General features: G+C 46.1%; 1 protein-coding gene across 2 annotated transcripts in view; it reads left to right on the forward strand.

Moving 5' to 3' along the window:
* The first annotated feature begins 946 nt into the window (after positions 1-946).
* Positions 947-20848, forward strand: part of LOC140491612 (bridge-like lipid transfer protein family member 2) — a 70073-nt gene continuing 50171 nt past the window's right edge. Inside the window, exons 1-10 of one of the 2 annotated variants that reach the window (XM_072590050.1) lie at positions 947-1076; positions 6181-6307; positions 6667-6716; positions 7574-7715; positions 7951-8069; positions 8494-8554; positions 9191-9419; positions 17468-17588; positions 18265-18377; positions 20692-20759. In XM_072590050.1, the coding sequence (XP_072446151.1) occupies positions 1003-1076; positions 6181-6307; positions 6667-6716; positions 7574-7715; positions 7951-8069; positions 8494-8554; positions 9191-9419; positions 17468-17588; positions 18265-18377; positions 20692-20759 (1104 nt within the window). In that variant the 5' untranslated portion in view covers positions 947-1002. The remainder of the gene's footprint in view (positions 1077-6180; positions 6308-6666; positions 6717-7573; positions 7716-7950; positions 8070-8493; positions 8555-9190; positions 9420-17467; positions 17589-18264; positions 18378-20691; positions 20760-20848) is intronic. The other variant, XM_072590051.1, reaches the window with a different exon arrangement.

The following is a 20848-nucleotide window of genomic DNA, read 5'->3' on the forward strand; positions in this document are numbered from 1 at the left end:
ATGAGAGGAGAAAGATTTAAAAATTACATGAGTGGGAATTGTTTTACACACAGTGGTTTGTGTGTAGAATGTATTTTCAGTGGAAGTGGTGGATGTGGATATACTTACAATGTTTAAAAGACACTTCGAAAGGTAAATGGATAAGAAATGTCTGCAGGAACATGGATCAATATGATGGGTGTAGACTGATTGGACTAAAGGGTCTGTTTCATGCTGTATGACTCGATCTGCTGCCCTTGTCCTTCCAGATGGAAGTGGTCATGGGTTTGGAAGGTGCTGTTGGATGAGCTTTGGTGAATGTGTGCAGTGCTTCTTGTGGATAGTACACATTGCTGCTTACAGACTCAGCATGACTGAGCAAACCTGACAGGTGAAGTGGCCACCTTCTGCTCCTATGTTTTATGGCCTGGGCTAAACCACCATAACGAACCTTTTATCTGGATGTACCGAGCATGTCCCGTGCTCCCATTGATAAAAGGTTTATTATTTGATTCCTGAATCTGTCCGGCCACCTTCAATAACCAATTCATGTAAACACTCAGATCCCTCTGCTCCTCGCCCTCTTTGATTTACCCTTTACATAACCAGGGCATTAAGATGTTAATAAATAGAAATGGCTGGAAATATTTTAATGTGAAAGTTAACATTTTAGATTGGTGACTATTCATTCAACTTGAAATGTTAGTTCACTTTTTCAGCTGACTTTTTTTTCTAGAATTTTCACTATTTTAGACTTAAGCCAGTTCTGCTTTTCTTCACCCACCCAAACCTTCATTCACTGCTTCAACGCCGCGGTTGTCTTCGGTCGGCCAGCTCCAGGATGTTTGTGGACCCATCACCGGTTTCTAACCCCGGGTCTAGTTTCGGTCGGCCAGCTGACGCAGGGCCGCCACGCCGGTTTGACCGATTCCGGCGGGCCGGCGGGCGGGCCGTGACTCATATCCGGTGTGCTATGACCCTTCACCCCTTGCTCCTGCACGTCCCCCTCCCGCCGGCTCCAAGATGGCGCTGATGTTTTCGGCGCTCCTGGCGGCGGCGGTGGTGGCGGGGACGCTGCTCTTGGTGCTGCTGGGCCGGTGAGTGACCCCGTCTCCCTGATCCCTGGGGCGTGGGGCCACAACACCACCCCACCCCACCCCGGGAAATTAGCATAAATTATTATCGAGGTGGGCGGAGCCTCTCCTGATCCCCTCCTATTGGTGGGCAGCTTCCTCGATTCTGGGATGTGACAGTTACTATATAAATGCAGCATGCCTCAGGCAGAGGAAGAACAGAAGTCGTTTACCCCCTGACGTAGCACCCCCCCCCTCCTCCTGAGCATGTGATTCCAGTTGCCCCACCCATGACACTGGCTGACCACCCCCCAGCAACTCACACTCCCCCTGACATTCTCCCCCCTCACCCGACATTCTCTCCCTCGCCCCTCCACCCGACATTCTCTCCCTCGCCCCCCCCACCTGACATTCTCCCCCCTCACCCCTCCACCCGACATTCTCCCCCCTCACCCCTCCACCCGACATTCTCCCCCTCGCCCCCCCAACTGACATTCTCCCCCCTCACCCCTCCACCCGACATTCTCTCCCTCGCCCCCCCCACCTGACATTCTCCCCCCTCACCCCTCCACCCGACATTCTCCCCCTCGCCCCCCCAACTGACATTCTCCCCCCTCACCCCTCCACCCGACATTCTCCCCTCTCGCCCCCCCCACCCGACATTCTCCACCTCACACCCCCTCCACCCAACACTCTCGTTCTCCCCCTTGTCCCTCCACCCGACATTCTCCCCCCTCACCCCTCCACCCGACATTCTCCCCCCTCACCCCTCCACCCGACATTCTCCCCCTCGCCCCCCCCCACCCGATATTCTCCACCTCACACCCCCTCCACCCAACACTCTCGTTCTCCCCCTTGTCCCCCCACCCGACATTCTCCCCCCTCCACCCGACATTCTCCCCCTCGCCCCCTCCCACCTGACATTCTCCCCCTCGCCCCCCCACCCACCTGACATTCTCCCCCTCGCCCCCCCCACCCACCTGACATTCTCCCCCTCGCCCCCCCCCACCTGACATTCTCCCCCTCGCCCCCCCCACCTGACATTCTCCCCCTTGCCCCCCCCACCTGACATTCTCCCCCTCGCCCCCCCACCTGACATTCTCCCCCTCGCCCCCCCCACCTGACATTCTCCCCCTCGCCCCCCCCACCTGACATTCTCCCCCTCGCCCCCCCCACCTGACATTCTCCCCCTCGCCCCCCCCACCTGACATTCTCCCCCTCGCCCCCCCCACCTGACATTCTCCCCCTCGCCCCCCCCACCTGACATTCTCCCCCTTGCCCCCCCCACCTGACATTCTCCCCCTCGCCCCCCCACCTGACATTCTCCCCCTCGCCCCCCCCACCTGACATTCTCCCCCTCACCCCCCGACGTTGTCTCCCTCTCCCCCTGACATTCTCTCCCTCTCCCCCCGACATTCTCCTCCTTGCCCCCCCGACGTTCTCTCCCTCTCCCCCCGATGTTCTCCCACTTGTCCCCTTAACATTCTCCCCTCTGTCTCGAAAATCCCCCCTCAATCTTTAAAATTCCACTTCTCCCTACTCCTGTCATTACCTTCACCAACCAACTGTTCCCATACCTTGGTCCCTTTAAAACCTCTTACTCTTGCCCCCATTGTCCATATTTTCCAGTACTACACCTTTCCCAGTGTTCCTGTGCATTGCCAACTCTGGCCTTATACATCCCTTGATTTTAATCGCTTCTTTTGCTCCCTTTAGCTTTCTAGCCGCCAAGCTCTTGAATTCCCTCTCTAAACTGCCAATTCTTTGATTTCCTTTAAGGCGCTCTTTAAACCCTTTGTCTTTGGTTGATTGTGTTGACTAAACTCTTGTGTAGCATGGTGGAATGTTTTATTATGTTTAAGGGGTAAATAAGTACATATTGGTGAGAGAGAATCTGTGAGAGACCTTGCCTTTTGTGTAAGGAGGTGGGTGAGTTTATCAGATTGGGTGTTTATAGTTTGATGACAATTAGCCAATGGGCAGACACTGTTACTGACTGGGTTCACTGCTTTCAGAAAAGATGATTAACAACTGCTTTCTAATTGACATTATCATAGCCTCACAATCCTCTCAAGCTCTGACCAACTCCTTAACAAAATAACTTACAGCAAACCCTTCATATCCGAATTCAGCCTAACTCTCCCATTAGGAAATCCTTGCTTCCTGGTCACAGTTTATAGGAATGTTCTTTCCCTGGCCATGGGAGCCCAGAACAAGAGGTCACGGCCTCATAATATGCAGTTGGCCAGTTTTGACTGAGACAAGGAGAAATTTAGTTCATTCTTGAGCAGGTGAACCTGTGGAATTCTCTACCACTGAAGCCAAGTCACTGAATGTATTTGAGGAAGAAGTAGATTTCTAGAAATGAAGGTATCAAGGAGTATGGACGGAGAGCAAGAAAGTGGCACTGCGACAGCAGATCAGCCATGTTTATGTTGAGTAGCAGGATGGGATGAAATAGTCTACTTGAGTTTTATTTTCTGCTGTTCTATGTCACCCTCTGCTGTTATACTTTGTGATGAGTTTAGTTGTGGGCTCAGCACTGAGCTGTCCCTCGAAACACCATTTGGAGTGGCTGTGGATCAGCAAAGCCGAGAAATCAGCTGTGATCTAGACCACTCCAGACTGACTCTCTCACCCCTTGAAGTACAGATATCCTTAGTGTGAGCATCCTATTCGACCATAGGAAGATCACAAACCACTGACCCTCCGATTGCTTGTTGCATCAGCAGGGCTGATTGACTGCATAAAAACCTGGGATTGAACTGGTGGAGAAAGAAAGACACAATTTAATTTCCACAGTGCCTATACAACCTCACAGTCCCAAACTGTTTTCCAGCTGATAATGTATGGTCACTGGAGAAATGGGAGAAACAGGGTGATCAAGGTGTGAACAGCAAGATCCCAGAAACATCATCGTGTGAATGAACTGTTGATCAATTAAGTAAAGACTCTGGTCTTACTGCACTAAATATATCCTGGCTGAAGCCCTGGATCTCAGTGAGAATTCCCCCAATCTTTTCCATCCTGTCATAGATGTGAGTCCCACTGGCAAGGCTAACATTTGCTGCCTTTGAGAAGCTTTCAGAAGTTGGTCAAGTGTCAGCTGTTTCACAGTGGCTTGAGAGTCACCTGTCGACCGGACTGGGAAAAGACGGAAAAGTTTCCTCCCGAGAGGGAGAGTGAACACAATGGCTTTTAGTCGTCATTTCTGAGACTAGTTTCATCTGGTCTTAACAGAGTCCACTTATCAACCAGTCAACATGCTGTGCTCATACAGTATAAACATGCTCTGAAAACGTCGCACTGAACTGGAAATGTTAACTCTCTTCAATAGATGCTGCCAAACCTGCTGAGTTTCTCCAGCATTCCCTTTGCTTCAGATTTCCAGTGCCTGCAATATACTGCTTTACATTAGTATTTGTGCAAATTGTCCAACTGAGTGCAACACAGAATCTGTCTTTTAGCAGTACATAAGATTTTCTAAATCAAATCAATATCCAGCAGTCATTAGGGCAGGATTGAACCTGAGTCCTGAGCTCATTAGTCTGGACCTCTGGAGTATGCTCTTCTTCCAAGTAAGAAGTAAAATCCTTAATATCCATCTGATAGCTCAAATAGAGCCTCCACTTAACGTCACCATAATGATAGTTAGTCTGAAATGGCAGCACTCTGTTGACATTCCCTTGTCTTAGCTTCGATGGTGCTGTTCGGCTCTCTGGATGAGGACGAAACCTCATCACTCTGTAATCTGAGGTAAGTGACAGCGTTCTAAACTGAACTGCAGGCATCCAGCTCAGAAACACTCTGGATTATGTGGTAACGATTACTGCATTGGGTATTCCACTTTGGTACAATTGATCTTTCCCCTTGATAAATTCACCGCAACTGATAGATCCATCCACGCTAAAGCTGTACCCAAGTGTTAAACAGTGACAGACCTGTCCCCCAGTGTTATACAGTAACAGACCTGTCCCCACCAGTACTGTCCCCCAGTGTTATACAGTGACAGACCTGTCCCTCCCAGTACTATCCCCCAATGTTATACAAACCTGTCCCCACCAGTACTGTCCCCAGTGTTATATAGTGACAGACCTGTCCCCACCAGTTTCTGGATTAGTGGTGCTGGAAGAACACAGCAGTTCAGGCAGCATCCAAGGAGCTTCGAAATCGACATTTCAGGCAAAAGCCCTTCATCAGGAATAAAGGCAGTGAGCCTGAAGCATGGAGAGATAAGCTAGAGGAGGGTGAGGGTGGGGAGAAAGTAGCATACAGTACAATGGGTGAGTGGGGGAGGGGATGAAGGTGATAGGTAAGGGAGGAGAGGGTGGAATGGATAGGTGGAAAGGAGATAGGCTGGTAGGACAAGTCCGGACAAGTCATGGGGACAGTTACTGAGCTGGAAGTTTAGAACTAGGGTGAGGTGGGGGAAGGGGAAATGAGGAAACTGTTGAAGTCCACATTGATGCCCTGGGGTTGAAGTGTTCCGAGGCGGAAGATGAGGCGTTCTTCCTCCAGGCGTCTGGCGGTGAGGGAGCGGCGGTGAAGGAGGCCCAGGACCTCCATGTCCTCGACAGAGTGGGAGGGGGAGTTGAAATGTTGGGCCACGGGGCGGTGTGGTTGATTGGTGCGGGTGTCCCGGAGATGTTCCCTAAAGCACTCTGCTAGGAGGCGCCCAGTCGCCCCAATGTAGAGGAGACTGCATCGGGAGCAACGGATACAATAAATGATATTGGTGGATGTGCAGGTAAAACTTTGATGGATGTGGAAGGTACCTTTAGGGCCTTGGATAGAAGTGAGGGAGGAGGAGTGGGAGCTGGGTTTTACAGTTCCGGCGTTGGCAGGGGAAAGTGCCAGAATGGGAGGGTGGGTTGTGGGGGGTGCGTGGACCTGACCAGGTAGTCATGGAGGGAATGGTCTTTGCGGAAGGCGGAAAGGGGTGGGGAAGGAAATACTGTAGTATTGTATTTTACAATCTCCTGTTGTTTTGCTGCAAACTGTTTTTGATGCCTGATCTGTCACAGTTCCCACACACACAGGCTGAGTATTCCACTTGTTCCTGAGTTGCACATCAGTTGATATTGTTGGCATTTGATGTTCTAACCTTTCGTTCCTTTCTCTTGTTCAGCTGGTTTCTGTCTCAGATTGTCACCTATTTCATCCACAATCAGCTAAACGTGGATTTAAGAATCGGCTCCATTGGGTTTCTCACAATTTACAATGTCAGTATCAAGATCTCTTCACAGAAGACGGTGGTGAGTGTTTGGACCGTTTTTTTGCAGTGTTTGTATGGTGGATGTGGGATGTGGAGATCTTCTAAACTCTGACCTCTGTCACATCTGTGATTTCATCACTGCAATGCGGAGAGTCCACCTTTGGCTCAACAGGCACTAAATCTAGTATTCCTTCCCTAAACCTCTCTCTCTCTCTCTCTTTCTCTCTCTCTCTCACTCACTCACTCTCTCAGCACCTCTTCTAATATCACATAACGTGTTTAAATCTATTTGATAAGCCTCTTGTAGATTGCCTTTCAGGAGCTGCTATGTAAATGCAAATTGTTGTTTTAAACAGTTGATGGATTATTGTCGAGTGACCAGCTGCAATTCTATTTCAGGAGGTAGACAGAGTCTGGCTGTCCTGTAAGCTGCTGAACAATGAGTTACCGTAAGTGTTGTATGCACGCTGTCTCCCACTCAAATACACTTATGCACTGACCCTCCTGCAGCCAATTCCCCTGCAGCATGCACATGCAGCTGCACATCTTTTTGTTCCATGCTCTCTTACAGGTTCATGAAACTGTCTGACTGACTCTTTCTGTTATCTTTAACATTATACAAACACACAGCCCTGTGTTTGTTCACCGAGTTGTTTAATCCACTCTTATTCAATTATTTACCGGGTTAAACTCTCTGGTACACACCTGCCCATGTGTTTACTACTAAAAATAGAGCAGTCGAGCTCCAGTGAAGTCAGTATCAAGTGAAATTTTAAAGGTTAAATGAATTTGCAGAAGATGTTTGGAAGAGAAGCAAACAGAGGAGGAGAATGTTTGGAAAATTCCAAGAGAAATCAAGAAATCGGAGGAAAAAGGAGAATGCTGCAGCTAAATAATTATTTCAAAGGAGCTCTGTAATTTCGCTAATGCCCCTCTCAATCATTGTAACTGCTCCCCTCAGTCCCTTCCTATGTCCCCAAGCTGTCTCTACAACCACCCCCTCCTCTTTGTCAGGGTTACGGAATCAGAATTATACAGTACAGAAAAGCCCTTTGGCAGGACAGACTTGATGGGCCAAGTTATACTGATACCTCCACTCCTCCCACTTCCCCATGTTAGGGCCATAGCCTTGAATGTTGTTATGGTCGTGAGTGAAGTGAAGTGGGAGGTACCAGTTTAAACAGGGGAGATGGGGGCATGTGGGCAGGGTGCAATGTGGAAACCAAACAAGTGGGACAAAGGTGAGGGGTGTGGTCTGGTTTCGATGGCCTGTGGTTACAGTCCAACCGTGATCTCTCCATTCCAGTCACTACTTTGCTCTGTGTTTTGGAGAGGTCCGATTTCGAGCCGATTTGAAAGCAGCCTCCCAGGAATGGGCCAATCCCGGTGAAAAGGCGATGAAAAGGAGACTGAGCATCCAGCCCTCAGTGCTGCGCATGTTGTCACAGGTGAGCTCTCCACTGAGAGATTTGGATTTGTTGCTGGGTTTGGTTTTCTGCCTGAAGTTTGGAGGCAACTGAACAATCCCAGAAATGATAACTGATTAAACTTAAACACCCACACCCTCCTGTGTTAGTATACTGGTGAGGGGGTAAATAGGCAATTTGCAATACCTACTAGGGCGAGGGATTTGTGTGTGAACCTATGTAAACCTGAGCCCCTTATCTCTTTCTGCCTTCACAGCTGCTCTCGGTCCACGTCCATTCAGTGAATGTGATGGTGTTAAATGCCTGGATCGCAGAGTCCCTCTGGCACATGTCTCTAACAAACTGCATGTTGCTGTTCAGCTACAATGGAAACAAGTGAGTCCTTCAGATGCAGGAGGGGGTTATGGTGTGGAACAGTTTCTACATGGGGGGGGGGGTTACAGCAACAAGCTTGCCAGCGCATACACAGTAGGGTTTATCACACAGCATTGGTCTCTTAGCTGTGCAGTGTTACCAAACATGAAACAGAATTTTACAAGCAGCCTCTGAGTTCCTGCAATGGATATTAAATCAAGCATTCCTGCTCAATCTCTTTGTTACTTATCTGACAATGATAGACTGTGTGTGTGTGTGTATGTGTGTTTCATTGCTGGGAATTTCCCTGATCTCTGTGATTGCCTGTACTGTATCTGGGAACAAAGAGGGCCATCAGGGAAGGTCAAATTGGAATTGTTTGTTAGTAAAAGAAAAAAAACTATGAATGGAACAGGAATCTAACAAAGGGCTGTATGTTTTCCAGCATCGAGTGCAAGGGCAATGTGAGCAAGCTGGACAGCAAGCTCATGAAGAGAAACGGGATGGTGAGTGCAAGGATCACATCTTTTATTTCTCTTTACTTTGGATTATGGACCACAATGGGAAGGGGATACTGTTTGAAACCAAGGACTGTGGGAGGAATTGTTGCACTTTTTAAACCAGCTTACTGGAACTCAATGTGAGCTGTGTTTACACTGCTGCTTTATTCAAGCAGTGAGGGAAGATGTCGAAGATACGATAGCGCAGTGGGTGTATGCAGAGCAAACTTCATCCAGAGATAGACTGTGGAGGTCAGGAGTCATCAGTCTGACAGCTCTCTGATTGGCTCCTGGGCAGGTGAACAGAGTTTGTGAACAAGACAGCAGATAGTTCAGTTGCAGTAAGTTTCAGTTACTGAGTGACTAGACAATTAGTGTGCCTCTCCTCCAAGGTAAGCAGATCTGGTTTCTACACATTTACTGAAGCTTCTCATCCTGAGACAGTTGTTGAAAAAAAACCTCCTCTGCATCAAAACCGTGATACCTTTCCTAAAGTGTGATAATCAGGACTGAACCGAATATCCCAGTTAGGTGCCCACCGATCTGTGGTGATGGCTGCTGCTGAGCAGCTTTGAGAAACGAGAGAGGCCCTGCGCTCCATGCTGCGTTTCCCATTGATTTTAATCCTATGATTGTGCCTAGCAGGGGGATTTCTGTCTGGTCAACTTATCCCTGAGTCTCGCTGCCACCTTGGACATCAGCTTGCCAGACCAGAAGGCCCTCAGCACGGAGCTGCGAGTACATAGTCTGCAGAGCGAGCTGCACGAGGGCATCTTTACATCAAACACACTGCAGCTAGCACTGTCACAGCCCACTCCAGTGCAAAGCAGCACTGAACAGAACCAGGAAAACCCTGAAACAACCAAGGCAGGTAAGAGACCATCACTTTCCCCACCCTGTTACATCTCCTGTAAAGTAGATTAGATTAGATTAGATTAGATTACTTACAGTGTGGAAACAGGCCCTTCGGCCCAATAAGTCCACACTGCCCCGCCGAAGCGCAACCCACCCATACCCCTACATCTGCCCCTTACCTAACACTACGGACAATTTAGCATGGCCAATTCACCTGCCCTGCACATCTTTGGACTGTGGGAGGAAACCGGAGCACCCGGAGGAAACCCATGCAGACACGGGGAGAACGTGCAAACTCCACAAAGTCAGTCGCCTGAGGTGGGAATTGAACCCAGGTCTCTGGCGCTGTGAGGCAGCAGTGCTAACCACTGCGCCACCGTGCCGCCCCGAAGTACTGGCCTCAATCTGCATACAGCTTGAATACTGATTGATATTGGTGATCAGTGATACCCCCGTGAAACCATCTCAGTTCCCGGTACAATTAATCTCATCGCACCAATGTGATTCTTTATGTTATTGTAATAGTGCCATGGGATTTTTACATTGCTCTGAGACCATCTCCTCTCAAAGATGACACTTTCAACATTGCAGCACTCCCTCAGTACGGTAAGGGGTGATGGACTCTCAGGGAAATGTAGCACTGACAGCCAGGTTTCTAGTACCAAGACTGGCTCTAATGTAACAAAGAATATGTCAGGTTCAACCAATCGATTGTGATATAGGACTGTCTAGCCAGGGGCACAGGTGTTTCTCCGGCTGACAGTGAGACATCAGAATGGTGTGTTGTCTCCCTGGTGCCAGGGTCAAGGATGCTTTGGAGAGGGTACAGAATATTCTCAAAGGGGAGCATGGCCGGCAGGGAGTTGATGTACACATTGGTACCAACAACATATGCAGAGAAAGGACGAGCTTCTGAACCGAGAATATTGGAAATGAGGCAGGAGGTAGAAGAGTAGGTCCCCTAGGTTGGTAGTATCTGGATTATCCCAATGCAACTAGTGAGAGTAGAAATAGGAGGATAGAGCAGGTGAATGCGTGGCTGAAGAGCTGGTGCAGGGGGCAGGGATTCATATTTTTGGATCATTGGAATCTCTTCTGGGATAGAAGAGACATGCATAAAATGGTTGTACTTGAATTAGAAGGGGCCTAATATCTTGGCAGGGAGATTTGCTAGAGCTGCGGAGGAGGCTTTAATCTAGTAAGAGGGAGAGGGGTGCATGGCAGAGCAGAATACAGAGATAGTGAGAAAAGAGATAGGTCTGAAACTGGTGCAGGTGAGAAGAGGCAGGCAGGAGCAAAGCAGTGAACAAGGTAAAACTGATATATTCAACTTCATTTATTTCAATGCAGGAGGCCTGACATATAAGGCAGATGAACTCAGTGTGTGGTTGGGAATGGGATTGGGATATCATAGCTATTATAGAAACATGGCTCAGGGAAGAGCAGAATTAGCATCTAATGTTCCATGGTATATGTGTTATGGGAAAGGTAGAAAGGGAGGACAAGAGCGCAAGGGGAGTGATGCTTTTGGTTAGAGATAACATCATGGCTGTACTTAGGGAGGATAATCCTGGGAGAACATCCAGTGAAGTTATTTGGGTAGAACTGAGAAATATAAAATGGATGATCATCCTATTGGGATTGTACTGTAAGCCCCCTCAATAGTCAGCAGGAAATTGAGAAGCAGATATGTAAGGAGATCTCAGTTATCTATAAGAATTACAGGGTTGTAATGGTAGGGGATTTTAACTTTCCAAATGTAGACTGGGACTGTCAGTGTTAAAGGCTTGGATTTGTTAAGCATGTACAAGAAAATGTTCTGATTTAGTATGTGGATGTACCTACTAGAGAAGGAGCAAAACCTGAGCTTCACTTGGAAAATAAGGCAGGGCTTGTGACTGAGGTGTCAGTGGGGGAGCACTTTGGGACCACCGGCCATAGTTCTGTTAGTTTTAAAATAGTTATGCAAAAGGATAGGTCAGGTCTAAAAGTTAAAGTTCTAAAATGGAATAAGGTCAATTTTGACAGTATTAGGCAAGAACTTTCAAGAGTTGATTGGGAAAGGTTATTTGCAGGCAAAGGAATGGTTGGAAAGTGGGCACCCTTCAAAAATAAGATAACAAGACTTCAGAGAGATTATGCTCCTGTTAGGGTGAAGGTCCAGGCTGGTAGGTGTAGGGAATGCTGGATGACTAGAGAAATTGAGGCTCTGGTCAAGAAAAAGGAGGAAGCATCTGGCAGGTGTGGACAGTTGGGATCTAGTAAATCCCTTGAGGGGTATGGGGCATTAGGAATAAAGTTGAGGGAAATCAGGAGGGCAAAAAGGGGACACGAGACGGTTTTAGCAAATGGGGTTAAGGAGAATCCAAAGAGATTCTACAAGTACATAAGGGAAAAGGAGTAACCCGGGAGAGAATAGGGCCCCTTAAAGGTCAACAAGGCCTTTTGTGTGTGGAATTACATGAAATGGGCAGCATGGTGGCTTAATGGTTAGCACTGTTGCCTCACAGCTCCAGGGTCCCTGGTTCGATTCCAGCCTCAGGTGACTGACTGTGTGGAGTTTGCACATTCTCCCCGTGTCTGTGTGGGTTTCCCCCTGGTGCTCTGGTTTCCTCCCACAGTCACAAAGATGTGCAGGTTAGGTGAATTGGCCATGGTAAATTGCCCATAGTGTTAGGTGCATTAGTTGGAGAAGAATGGTTCTGGATGGGTTACCTTTTGGAGGGTCGGTATGGACTAGTTGGGCTGAAGGGCCTGTTTCCACACTATGGGGAATCTAATCTAATAAAATGGGTATTATGCATCAGTATTTACTGTGGAGAAGGATCTGAAAGCTAGAGAACTTGGAGAAATACTGATATCTTGAAAAGTGTCTATTACAAAGGAAGTGGTGCTGGACATCTTAAAATGCATAAAGGTGAATAAATCACTGGGAATGATCAGGTGTATCCCAGAACTTTGTGGGAAACTAGGGACGTGATTGCTGGGCCCCTTGCTGAGATATTTGTATCATCGATAGCCACGGGAATGGTGCCAGAAGATTGGAGGGTGGCTAATATGCCATTATTTAAGAAAGGTGGTAAGGAAAAGCCAGGGAACTATGGATCAGTGAGCCTGACATCAGTGGTTGGTGAGTTGTTGGAGGGGATTCTGAGGGACAGGGTTTACATGTATTTGCAAAGACAAGGACTGATTAAGGATCCTCACCATGGCTTTGTGCGTGGGAAATTGTGTCCCACTAACTTGAGTTTTATGAAGAAGTGACAAAGAAGATTGTTGAAGGCAGAGCAATGGACATTGTCTGTATGGAGTTCAGTGTGCTGTTGGATAAGGTTCCGCACGGTAGATTGGTTAGTAAGGTAAGATCATGTGGAATACAGGAGGAGCTAGCCATTTGGATACAAAATTGGATTGAAGGTAGAAGATAGAGGGTGGAGAGTTTTTTTTTTTAAGACTGGAGGCCTGTGACTCACAATGTGCCACAAGGATCCACTACTTTTTGTCATTTATGTAAATGATTTGGATTTACGTATATGATGAATGGTTAATAAGTTTGCAGATGATTCCAAAATTGGTGGTGCAGTGGACAGAAAAAGATTATCTTAAAGTACAGCAGGACTTCGATCAGACGGACCAATAAGCTGAGGAGAGGCAGATGCAGTTTTATTTAGATAAATATGAGGTGTTACATTTTGGTAAGGCAAATTAGGGCAGGACTTAGACACTTAATGGTAGAATCCTGGAGAGTTAAGGCGTTTGGTATGTTTGCCTTTATTGGTCAGTGCATTGAGTATATGAATTGGCAGGTCGTGTTGGGGCTGTATAAGACATTGGTTAGGCCACTTTTGGAGTAATGTGTTCAATTTTGGTCTCCCTGCTGTAGAAAAGATATTGAGAAACTTAAAAAGATTCAGAAAAGATTTAAAAGGATATTGCTGGATTTGGAGGGTTTGAGCTACAGGGAAAGGCTGAATAGACTGGGGCTGTTTTCCCTGGACTGTCAGAGGCTGAGAGATGGCTTTATAGAGGTTTGTAAAATCATGAGGGGCATGGATGGGGTGAATAGCCAAGGTCTTTTCCCAGCATAGGGGAGTCCAAAACTCGCGGGCATAGGTTTAGGGTGAGAGGGGAAAGATTTAAAAGGGACCTGAGGGGCAACGTTTTCACGCAGAGGGTGAAATGAGCTGCCAGAGGAAGTGGTGGAGGCTGGTACAATTACAACATTTAAAAGGCATCTGAATGGGTATATGAATAGGAAGGGTTTAGAGGGATATAGGCCACGTGCTGGCAAATGGGATTAGATTAACTTAGGATATCTGGTGAGCATGTTCTACAACCCTCTGACTATATGACTTAGTATTTCAGCGGTTCAGTGAAACCAATGAAGGTTTAAGTGGAGGAGATAAGGATAAACTATGTAGCAGTGGAGTTGGTAATGAGAGTTTGAGGGTGATTGACAGAAGATCCAGAGATGAAATGAGGATCACTCTTTTTAACACAACAAGTGGTGAGGGATTGGAATGGACTGCCCGACAGAAAAGTAGAACCAGATTGGGAATGGCCTACAAAAGCAAACTGCATAATTACTTGAAAGAGGAAAAGGAGATGACAGGGAAACTCAGAAAGAGCCAGGAATGAGATGAAATGGATTGTTCTTGAAAAGAGCTAACAGTCTCTGTGGACAGAACAGCCTATTAATCTGCTGAACCAGTCTGTGATTCTGTGAGTGGAATCAGTAGTTAGGATGTCTTATTAAGCTGAAATGTCAACATGACTGCCTCATTAAACTGTTTGGGAATACACGACATCTTCTTAAGAGAAAAACATTAGGAGGACTGAGGGGACAGTTGGATGCTTCTGTTAAAGAGCGGTCACAGGCATGATAGGCTGAATGAGCCTCTCTGTGTTGTAACATTCTGTCAGAGCATGGATAATATGAAACTGAATAGAGGAGCCACGATTTGAATTGAATTAAATTGACCTTATTGTCATGTGTACCGAGGCACAGTGAAAAGCTTTGTCTTGCAAGCAACACAGGCAGATCACATAGTTAAATAACATAGATAAGTAAGTAATAGGTAAATAGGGACAAAAACAAAATCACAGGCACAGGTGAATGTTAAGAGTTTGTGAGTCCATTCAGTATTCTAATAACAGTCGGGTAGAAACTGTTGCGAAACCAGTTGGTGCTTGTGTTCAGGTTTCTGTACCTTCTCCCCGATGGCAGAGGTTGTGGAAAAGCATTCCCAGGGTGGGATGGATCTTTGAGAACGCTGGCAGCCTTTCCTTGACAGCGGGGCCTGGTAGATGGATTCTATGGATGGGAAGTTGGCCTTTGTGATTGTCCGAGCTGAGTTCACCACACTCTGTAACTATCTCCGATCTTGAATGGTACAATAGCCATACCAGGCAGTGATACATCCAGACAGAATGCTCTCAATGGTGCACCTATAAAAGTTGTCAAGGGTATTCGCTGTCGTGCCAAATTCCCTCAGCTGCCTGAGGAAGAAGGGACATTGTTGGGCCTTTGTAACCAGTGCGTCCACATGAAGAGTCCAAGAAAGATTGTTGTGGATGACCACTCCAGGAGCTTGACACTGTCCACTCATTCCCCCTCTGTGCTGTTAATGTGTAGGGGGCATGAGTAACATCCTGCCGAAAGTCAATACTGAGTTCCTTGGTTTTGCTGGCATTGAGAGCTAGGTTGTTCTCAGTACACCATTTTTCCAGGTCTTTCACCTGCTCTCTGTAGTCTGTTTCATCACCATCTGAGATTCGACCGACTATGGATTTCAAGATAAAACGAGAAGTGATTTGGAACAAAGGATCAGATAAATATAAAAGTCACAGAGCTTTAACTGCCTGGAAGGAGCTCCGTTTGGCATCTTCACGCACAAGGTCTTGAGGCTGAGGAATTTACTCCTCAACATAGTGATTGAGACAGAAGCAATGATGATCAAGATGCATAAATCATTAAAAGTAGTGATGGCATGAAGACTAAGATTTAAAAACCGCAACAAAGCACTGGGATTCATTCTGAGAGGAATAGAATCCGTAGGCAGAGAAGTGCTGATAAACTTATTAAGAACTCAAGTTGGTCCTTATATGGATGCAGCGCACAGAGCAGGTATCCATTAATAACAAAGGAATAAAGGCAGTGGAGCAGATACAAAAATGGATTTACTTGATTGTCCAGAGTGCAAGACGAACATAAAAAGGACTCCAGCAAGTCCAGGGAACATTGGATGTGAAAGAATGTACAAGGTCAGATAAAGATAAAAGGAAAGCCTATGGCATATCCTGAGGACAAAAGGCAACATAAGCCCGAGAGGAGTTTAGAAGATGCAGTGGGTTACTTGAAAATGAAATTGAGAGAGTGAAAAGGGGACATGAGAAAACACTGGCGGGTAAAATGGAGGAAAATCCAGTTGCATTTTTAAAAGTATGTTGAGGATTGAAGACAACCAGAGGGATAAATAGGGCCCATTAGGAACCAAAGTGGCAATCTGAATGTGGAGATAATCAGATGAATGGGTGTGGTTTCAAATGAGTATTTGGTATCTGTCTTCACTGTTGAGAAAGACCATGCAGGTACAGAAATCAGGATTGGCAACTGTTGAACAAATTTACACAGAGAGGGTACTGGAAGTTAACGTGGGCTTAAAATTGCATAAATCCGCAGGATCAGGTGAGATGTATCCTGGGATGCTGTAAGAGGCAAGATTGCAGGGACTCTGTCATTAATTCTCACATCCAAGGATGTACAGGTCAGGTGAATTGGCCATGCTAAAAAATTGCCCATAGTGTTCAAGAATGTGTAGGTTAGGTGCATTATTCAGGGCTAAATATATGATAGGGGAATGGGTCTGGATGGGTTACTTTTTGGAGGCTCGGTGTGGACTTGTTGGGCTGAAGAGCCTGTTTCCACGCTGTAGGGATTTTATAATAATCCTCTTTTTCCATAAGAGAGGAGCCAAAAGATTGGAAGACAGCTAATGGGGTACCAATATTCAAGAAGTGCATTCAGGAGAAACCAGAAAGCAAGAGGCCAGTGAGTCTAACATCAGGGGTTGGGAAACTTTGGAAACCATTCGGAGGGACAGAATTAGTTTTCATTTGTCAAGACAAGGATTAATCAAGGCGAATCAGCATATTTTTGATGGAGGAAATTATGTCTAAAAACTTGATTAATTTTTTTGAATAAGTATATGTAGTGGGTATAGTCTATATGGATTTAAGTAAGATTTTTATCAAGGTGTCGGGTCAGAGACTGGTCAAGAAGCTAAGAGCTTATGGGACCCAGGGTAATTTGGCAAATTGGAACCAAAATCGACTTAATAGCAGAAGGTAGAGGGAACTGGTTGAAGGTTGTTTTGTGACTGGAAATGTACCCAGTGGCACATTGCAGGGTTCAGTCCTGGGTCCCTGGCTGTTTGTTGTGTACATTTGTGATCTGGAGATGAATGTGCGAAGTTTGGTCAGTAAGTTTACAGATGACTCAGTAATTAGTGGTGTGGTAAATAATGAGGAGGAAAGCCTTGGACTACAGGACAATATATTCACCCTGGTCAGGTGGAGAGAACAGTGGCTGAAGGACCTCTTTCTGTGCTGTAATACTCTGTGACTGTAGATAGAGCCAGGAATGAGGGGAGCGAGTTCAAGACAAAGGACCACCATTTACAGCAGAGATGAAGAAGAGTTTTAATTCGTAGAGGCTAATTAGTTTGTGGAATTTTCTTCCCCAGACAGCATTGAAGACTAATAGAATATAATTCAAGGCCAAGTTAGATAAATTTATGATCTACAAGTTAATCAAGGGTTATGAAGAAAGTGGAGTTGAGCTATTTTACTGAACACCACAGCAGACTCAAGGGGCCAAATGACCCTTGTAATCGTTGTCTGAACAATATTGTGTAAAATGAGTAAGAGATTTGCATGTGAATGATCCAGTATTAGGATTCTGCCTAACTTTTTCTTTGAAGTTTACATTGAAATGCACTGTGACATATTCATGAAGAACCTAATTCCATCCACCTCTTGTCCCTCTATCAACGACTGTAACAGATGATGGTGAAACAACTGGTGTCAAAACTGCGAGACCCACATTCATGGACTACTTACCACAAGACATATCCCTGGACATGGAGGACTCGAGCATCACGCTGTCTTTGAATAGTCAACAAAGGTACAGACACTTACTGATCAGGGTAGAAGAATGGAAAGATCTTGTTATTCCATAGGGTCTTTCACAATATTGGGACATCACAAAGCATTTCACTGCTGATTCACAGTGTAGTCACTTTTATAATGCAAGAAACGTAGCAGCCAAATTGTACATACCAAGAGCGCACAAACAATGATGTGAACATTTTTAGATCATTTGGATGTTGATTCAGGGATAAATATTGACCAGGACACCAGGGAGATTTCCCTATCTTTTTCCAGTGCTGTCATGAGATAATTTACACCCCCTCGTGGGGCATTTGATGTCTTGGTTTAACATTTGGAAAACCTGGTTGGCATGGACAAGATGGACCGAAGGGTCTGTTTCTGTGCTGTATAACTATGTCATTTGAAAGATGCACCTTCAATCATGCAGCACTTCCTTAGGTACTGCATTAGAAATATTATCTGAGATTAAATCCTTCTGTCAGTAGAGTGGGGTCTTGAAACTATAGTTTCAGAGGGGACAATGCTTGCCACAGAGGCACAGCTGATGTGAGCTCACACTTGTTATTATTGTCATGGATAATCCCAGAGTCTAGGGGAACTCCTTGTCTCTGCCATATTTGTTGGCTGTGTGTTCACCCTTCTTAATGCTGCGGGATCTAATTTGCTGCTATCTTGTTTTTTTTTTCCAGGCACCTGCATTGGAACTTGAAGATGTTTCATTTTCACTATGAGCCTGAAGACTTTTATCGGATAATGCCACATCTCATCCTGCCACCCATAAGAATCCAGCTAAGCCTAGAAGGTGGGGGTGACCTCTGGAGATGACAGTTCAGTTTAATTTTGTTAAGTTTCTATTGTAGTTCTCCAAGTTTCTATTGACCGTTTGAATTTTGTTATTGTTTCACTGCCTCACCAAAGGCAATGTGATTTACTTAACATTTATGAAAAGATTAGAAGTTGAGGACCACCAGAGAAGCTGTCTTTTGTCAGATTACACGGCACCAATTGGCATGCCTGGTACAGTACTCATCAGAGAGATGTTTTGTCCCAAGTGACCTAATCCCAATGGAGGTGAATGAGAGGTAGCCCTGGTGGGAGTTGGCATACAGTGCTCAGTATATTGGTTGTCTCAGCGAGAGGGGAGGGGGAATATGTACTTGACTTATTGACATCTGCAAATAAACACCTGTTTTGGAGCCTCCCATGCCGTGGGGCGAAACCTCCACTTGGTGAGATGTTCAGGGAGGGATTTAAAATGGAAAGCTAACAGTTGTGAGGTCCCTTTAAATGATTGTGGGTTATTTTGTTGGTGTGTGTGGCCTAACGGTTACTGTCTCAGGCTTCAATTGATGCTGCAGATATTTTTAATCAACCAGTTCAGAGATGTTACAACACCTCTGGGGCAGGTGGGACTTGGACACGGGCCTTCTGCACCAGAGGTAGGAATACTAACACTATGTCACAAGAGTCCCTTCCAGTTCCAGCTGCGAAATAAACCTGTGTATAGGAAGTTGCTTGTGTTTAATTGGTGAAGCCCTGACTTTGCATCAAGTATCCCTGCTCCAACTCCTCACATTCCAACCATGCTCAATGACCCTCGTTATCTTCCCCCCCCCCCCCCTCACAATTCTTACCCTGAGGTCATATGAAATCAGGGCATAAAAATGTGAGTGACTCCAGGAAATTGTTTGGGAATATGTTGACATTTGTTCTTAAAATATTGAAACTTTCTTCTCATCAGCACCAGCTTATGATGGGTATTATAGAATATTATAAATTTAATGTCAAATTTAATTTGGAACAGGAGTAGGCCATTCAGCCTGTTGAGCTTGCTGTCCCAATTAATACAGATCATGACTGATTGGACACTTCAACCCTTTTTACCTATACTATCCCCCATAACCTTTTACACCACTGATAACTGGACATCTATCAAACTCCAGGTCAGGCAGCATCCGAGGAGCAGGAAAATCAACATTTCAGGCAAAAGCCCTTCATCAGGAAGAGAGGCAGGAAGCCTCCAGTGTTGAGAGATAAATAGGAGAGAGGCGTTGGGGCTGGGGAGAAGGTAGCAAAGAGTACAATAGGTGAATGGGGGTGGGGATGGAGGTGATAGGTTGGGGGGGGGGGGGTGGTGTGTGGAGCAGATAGGTGGGAAGGAAGATTGGCAGGTAGGACAGGCCATCTGCTCCACCCTCCCCTCAGACCTACCTCCTCCATCCCCACCCCCATTCACTTATTGTACTCTATGCTACCTTCTCCCCAGCCCCACCTCCCCCATTTATCTCTCCACCCTGGAGGCTTCCTGCCTCTATTCCTGATGAAGGGCTTTTGCCCGAAACTTCGATTTCCCTGCTCCTCGGATGCTGCCTGACCTGCTGTGCTTTTCCAGCACCACTCTGATCTAAACTCTGGTTTCCAGCATCTGCAGTCCTCACTTTTGCCTATCAAACTCCACCTTCAGTATACTCAAAGATGGAGTTTCCACAATCCTCTGGGATAGAGATCTCCAAAGATTCACCACCCTCTGAGTAAAAATATTTCTCTTCATCTCTACACTAAAATTTGCATCCCCCTTATTTTTAGATTTTGCCCCGTGGGTCTGCATTCCCAACCAGACAACATCTTACCAGCATGTACCCTGAGTATTCCTTTAGATGTTTTGTAGGTCTCAATGGGATCACCTCTCATTCTAATGAGTACAGGCCCTGTCTGCCCAATGTCTTATCAAAGGACAGTCTGTCCAACTGGAGAACATGTCTGATGGCCCTTCATTGCAGTCTTAAGTGACAATAATATAAATTTCTCGAGATTTGAAAAAAACAAAACTGTACACAATACTCCAGTCTCTGATATAATTGAAGCAAGGCTTCCCTACTCCTGTTGCAAATTTCAGATTCTTGAATCATCTTGCCATAAAGATGAACATGTCATTAGCCTTCCTAATGGTTGCTCACAGATGGGGTGGAGTCGGTGCTTACTAACCTGTTTGGAAATGATCTAATAAAAATGGAGAACCTCTGATTTAAAAGAGCAGACCTTTTTTGGCACATTGTCAGCTATTTATTGACTTGCTCTCTCTCTCTCTCTCTCTCTCTCTCTTCCTGTCCCCTTAGATGGACTCCTGTTGTCCCAGAGTCGCCAGCGGATACTAAGCCTGAGTCAGCTCAGCAGCTCCTTGCAGGTGAGTGGGATTTCGATGGTGACATCGGGCAGCCTCGCGCCACGGGCAGAAATGTCAGGCTCCTGCATTTCCACTCTCAACATGTGCTG

This window comes from Chiloscyllium punctatum, chromosome 19 (genome assembly GCF_047496795.1).
Source record: "Chiloscyllium punctatum isolate Juve2018m chromosome 19, sChiPun1.3, whole genome shotgun sequence".
In the NCBI taxonomy this organism is placed as follows: Eukaryota; Metazoa; Chordata; class Chondrichthyes; order Orectolobiformes; family Hemiscylliidae; genus Chiloscyllium; species Chiloscyllium punctatum.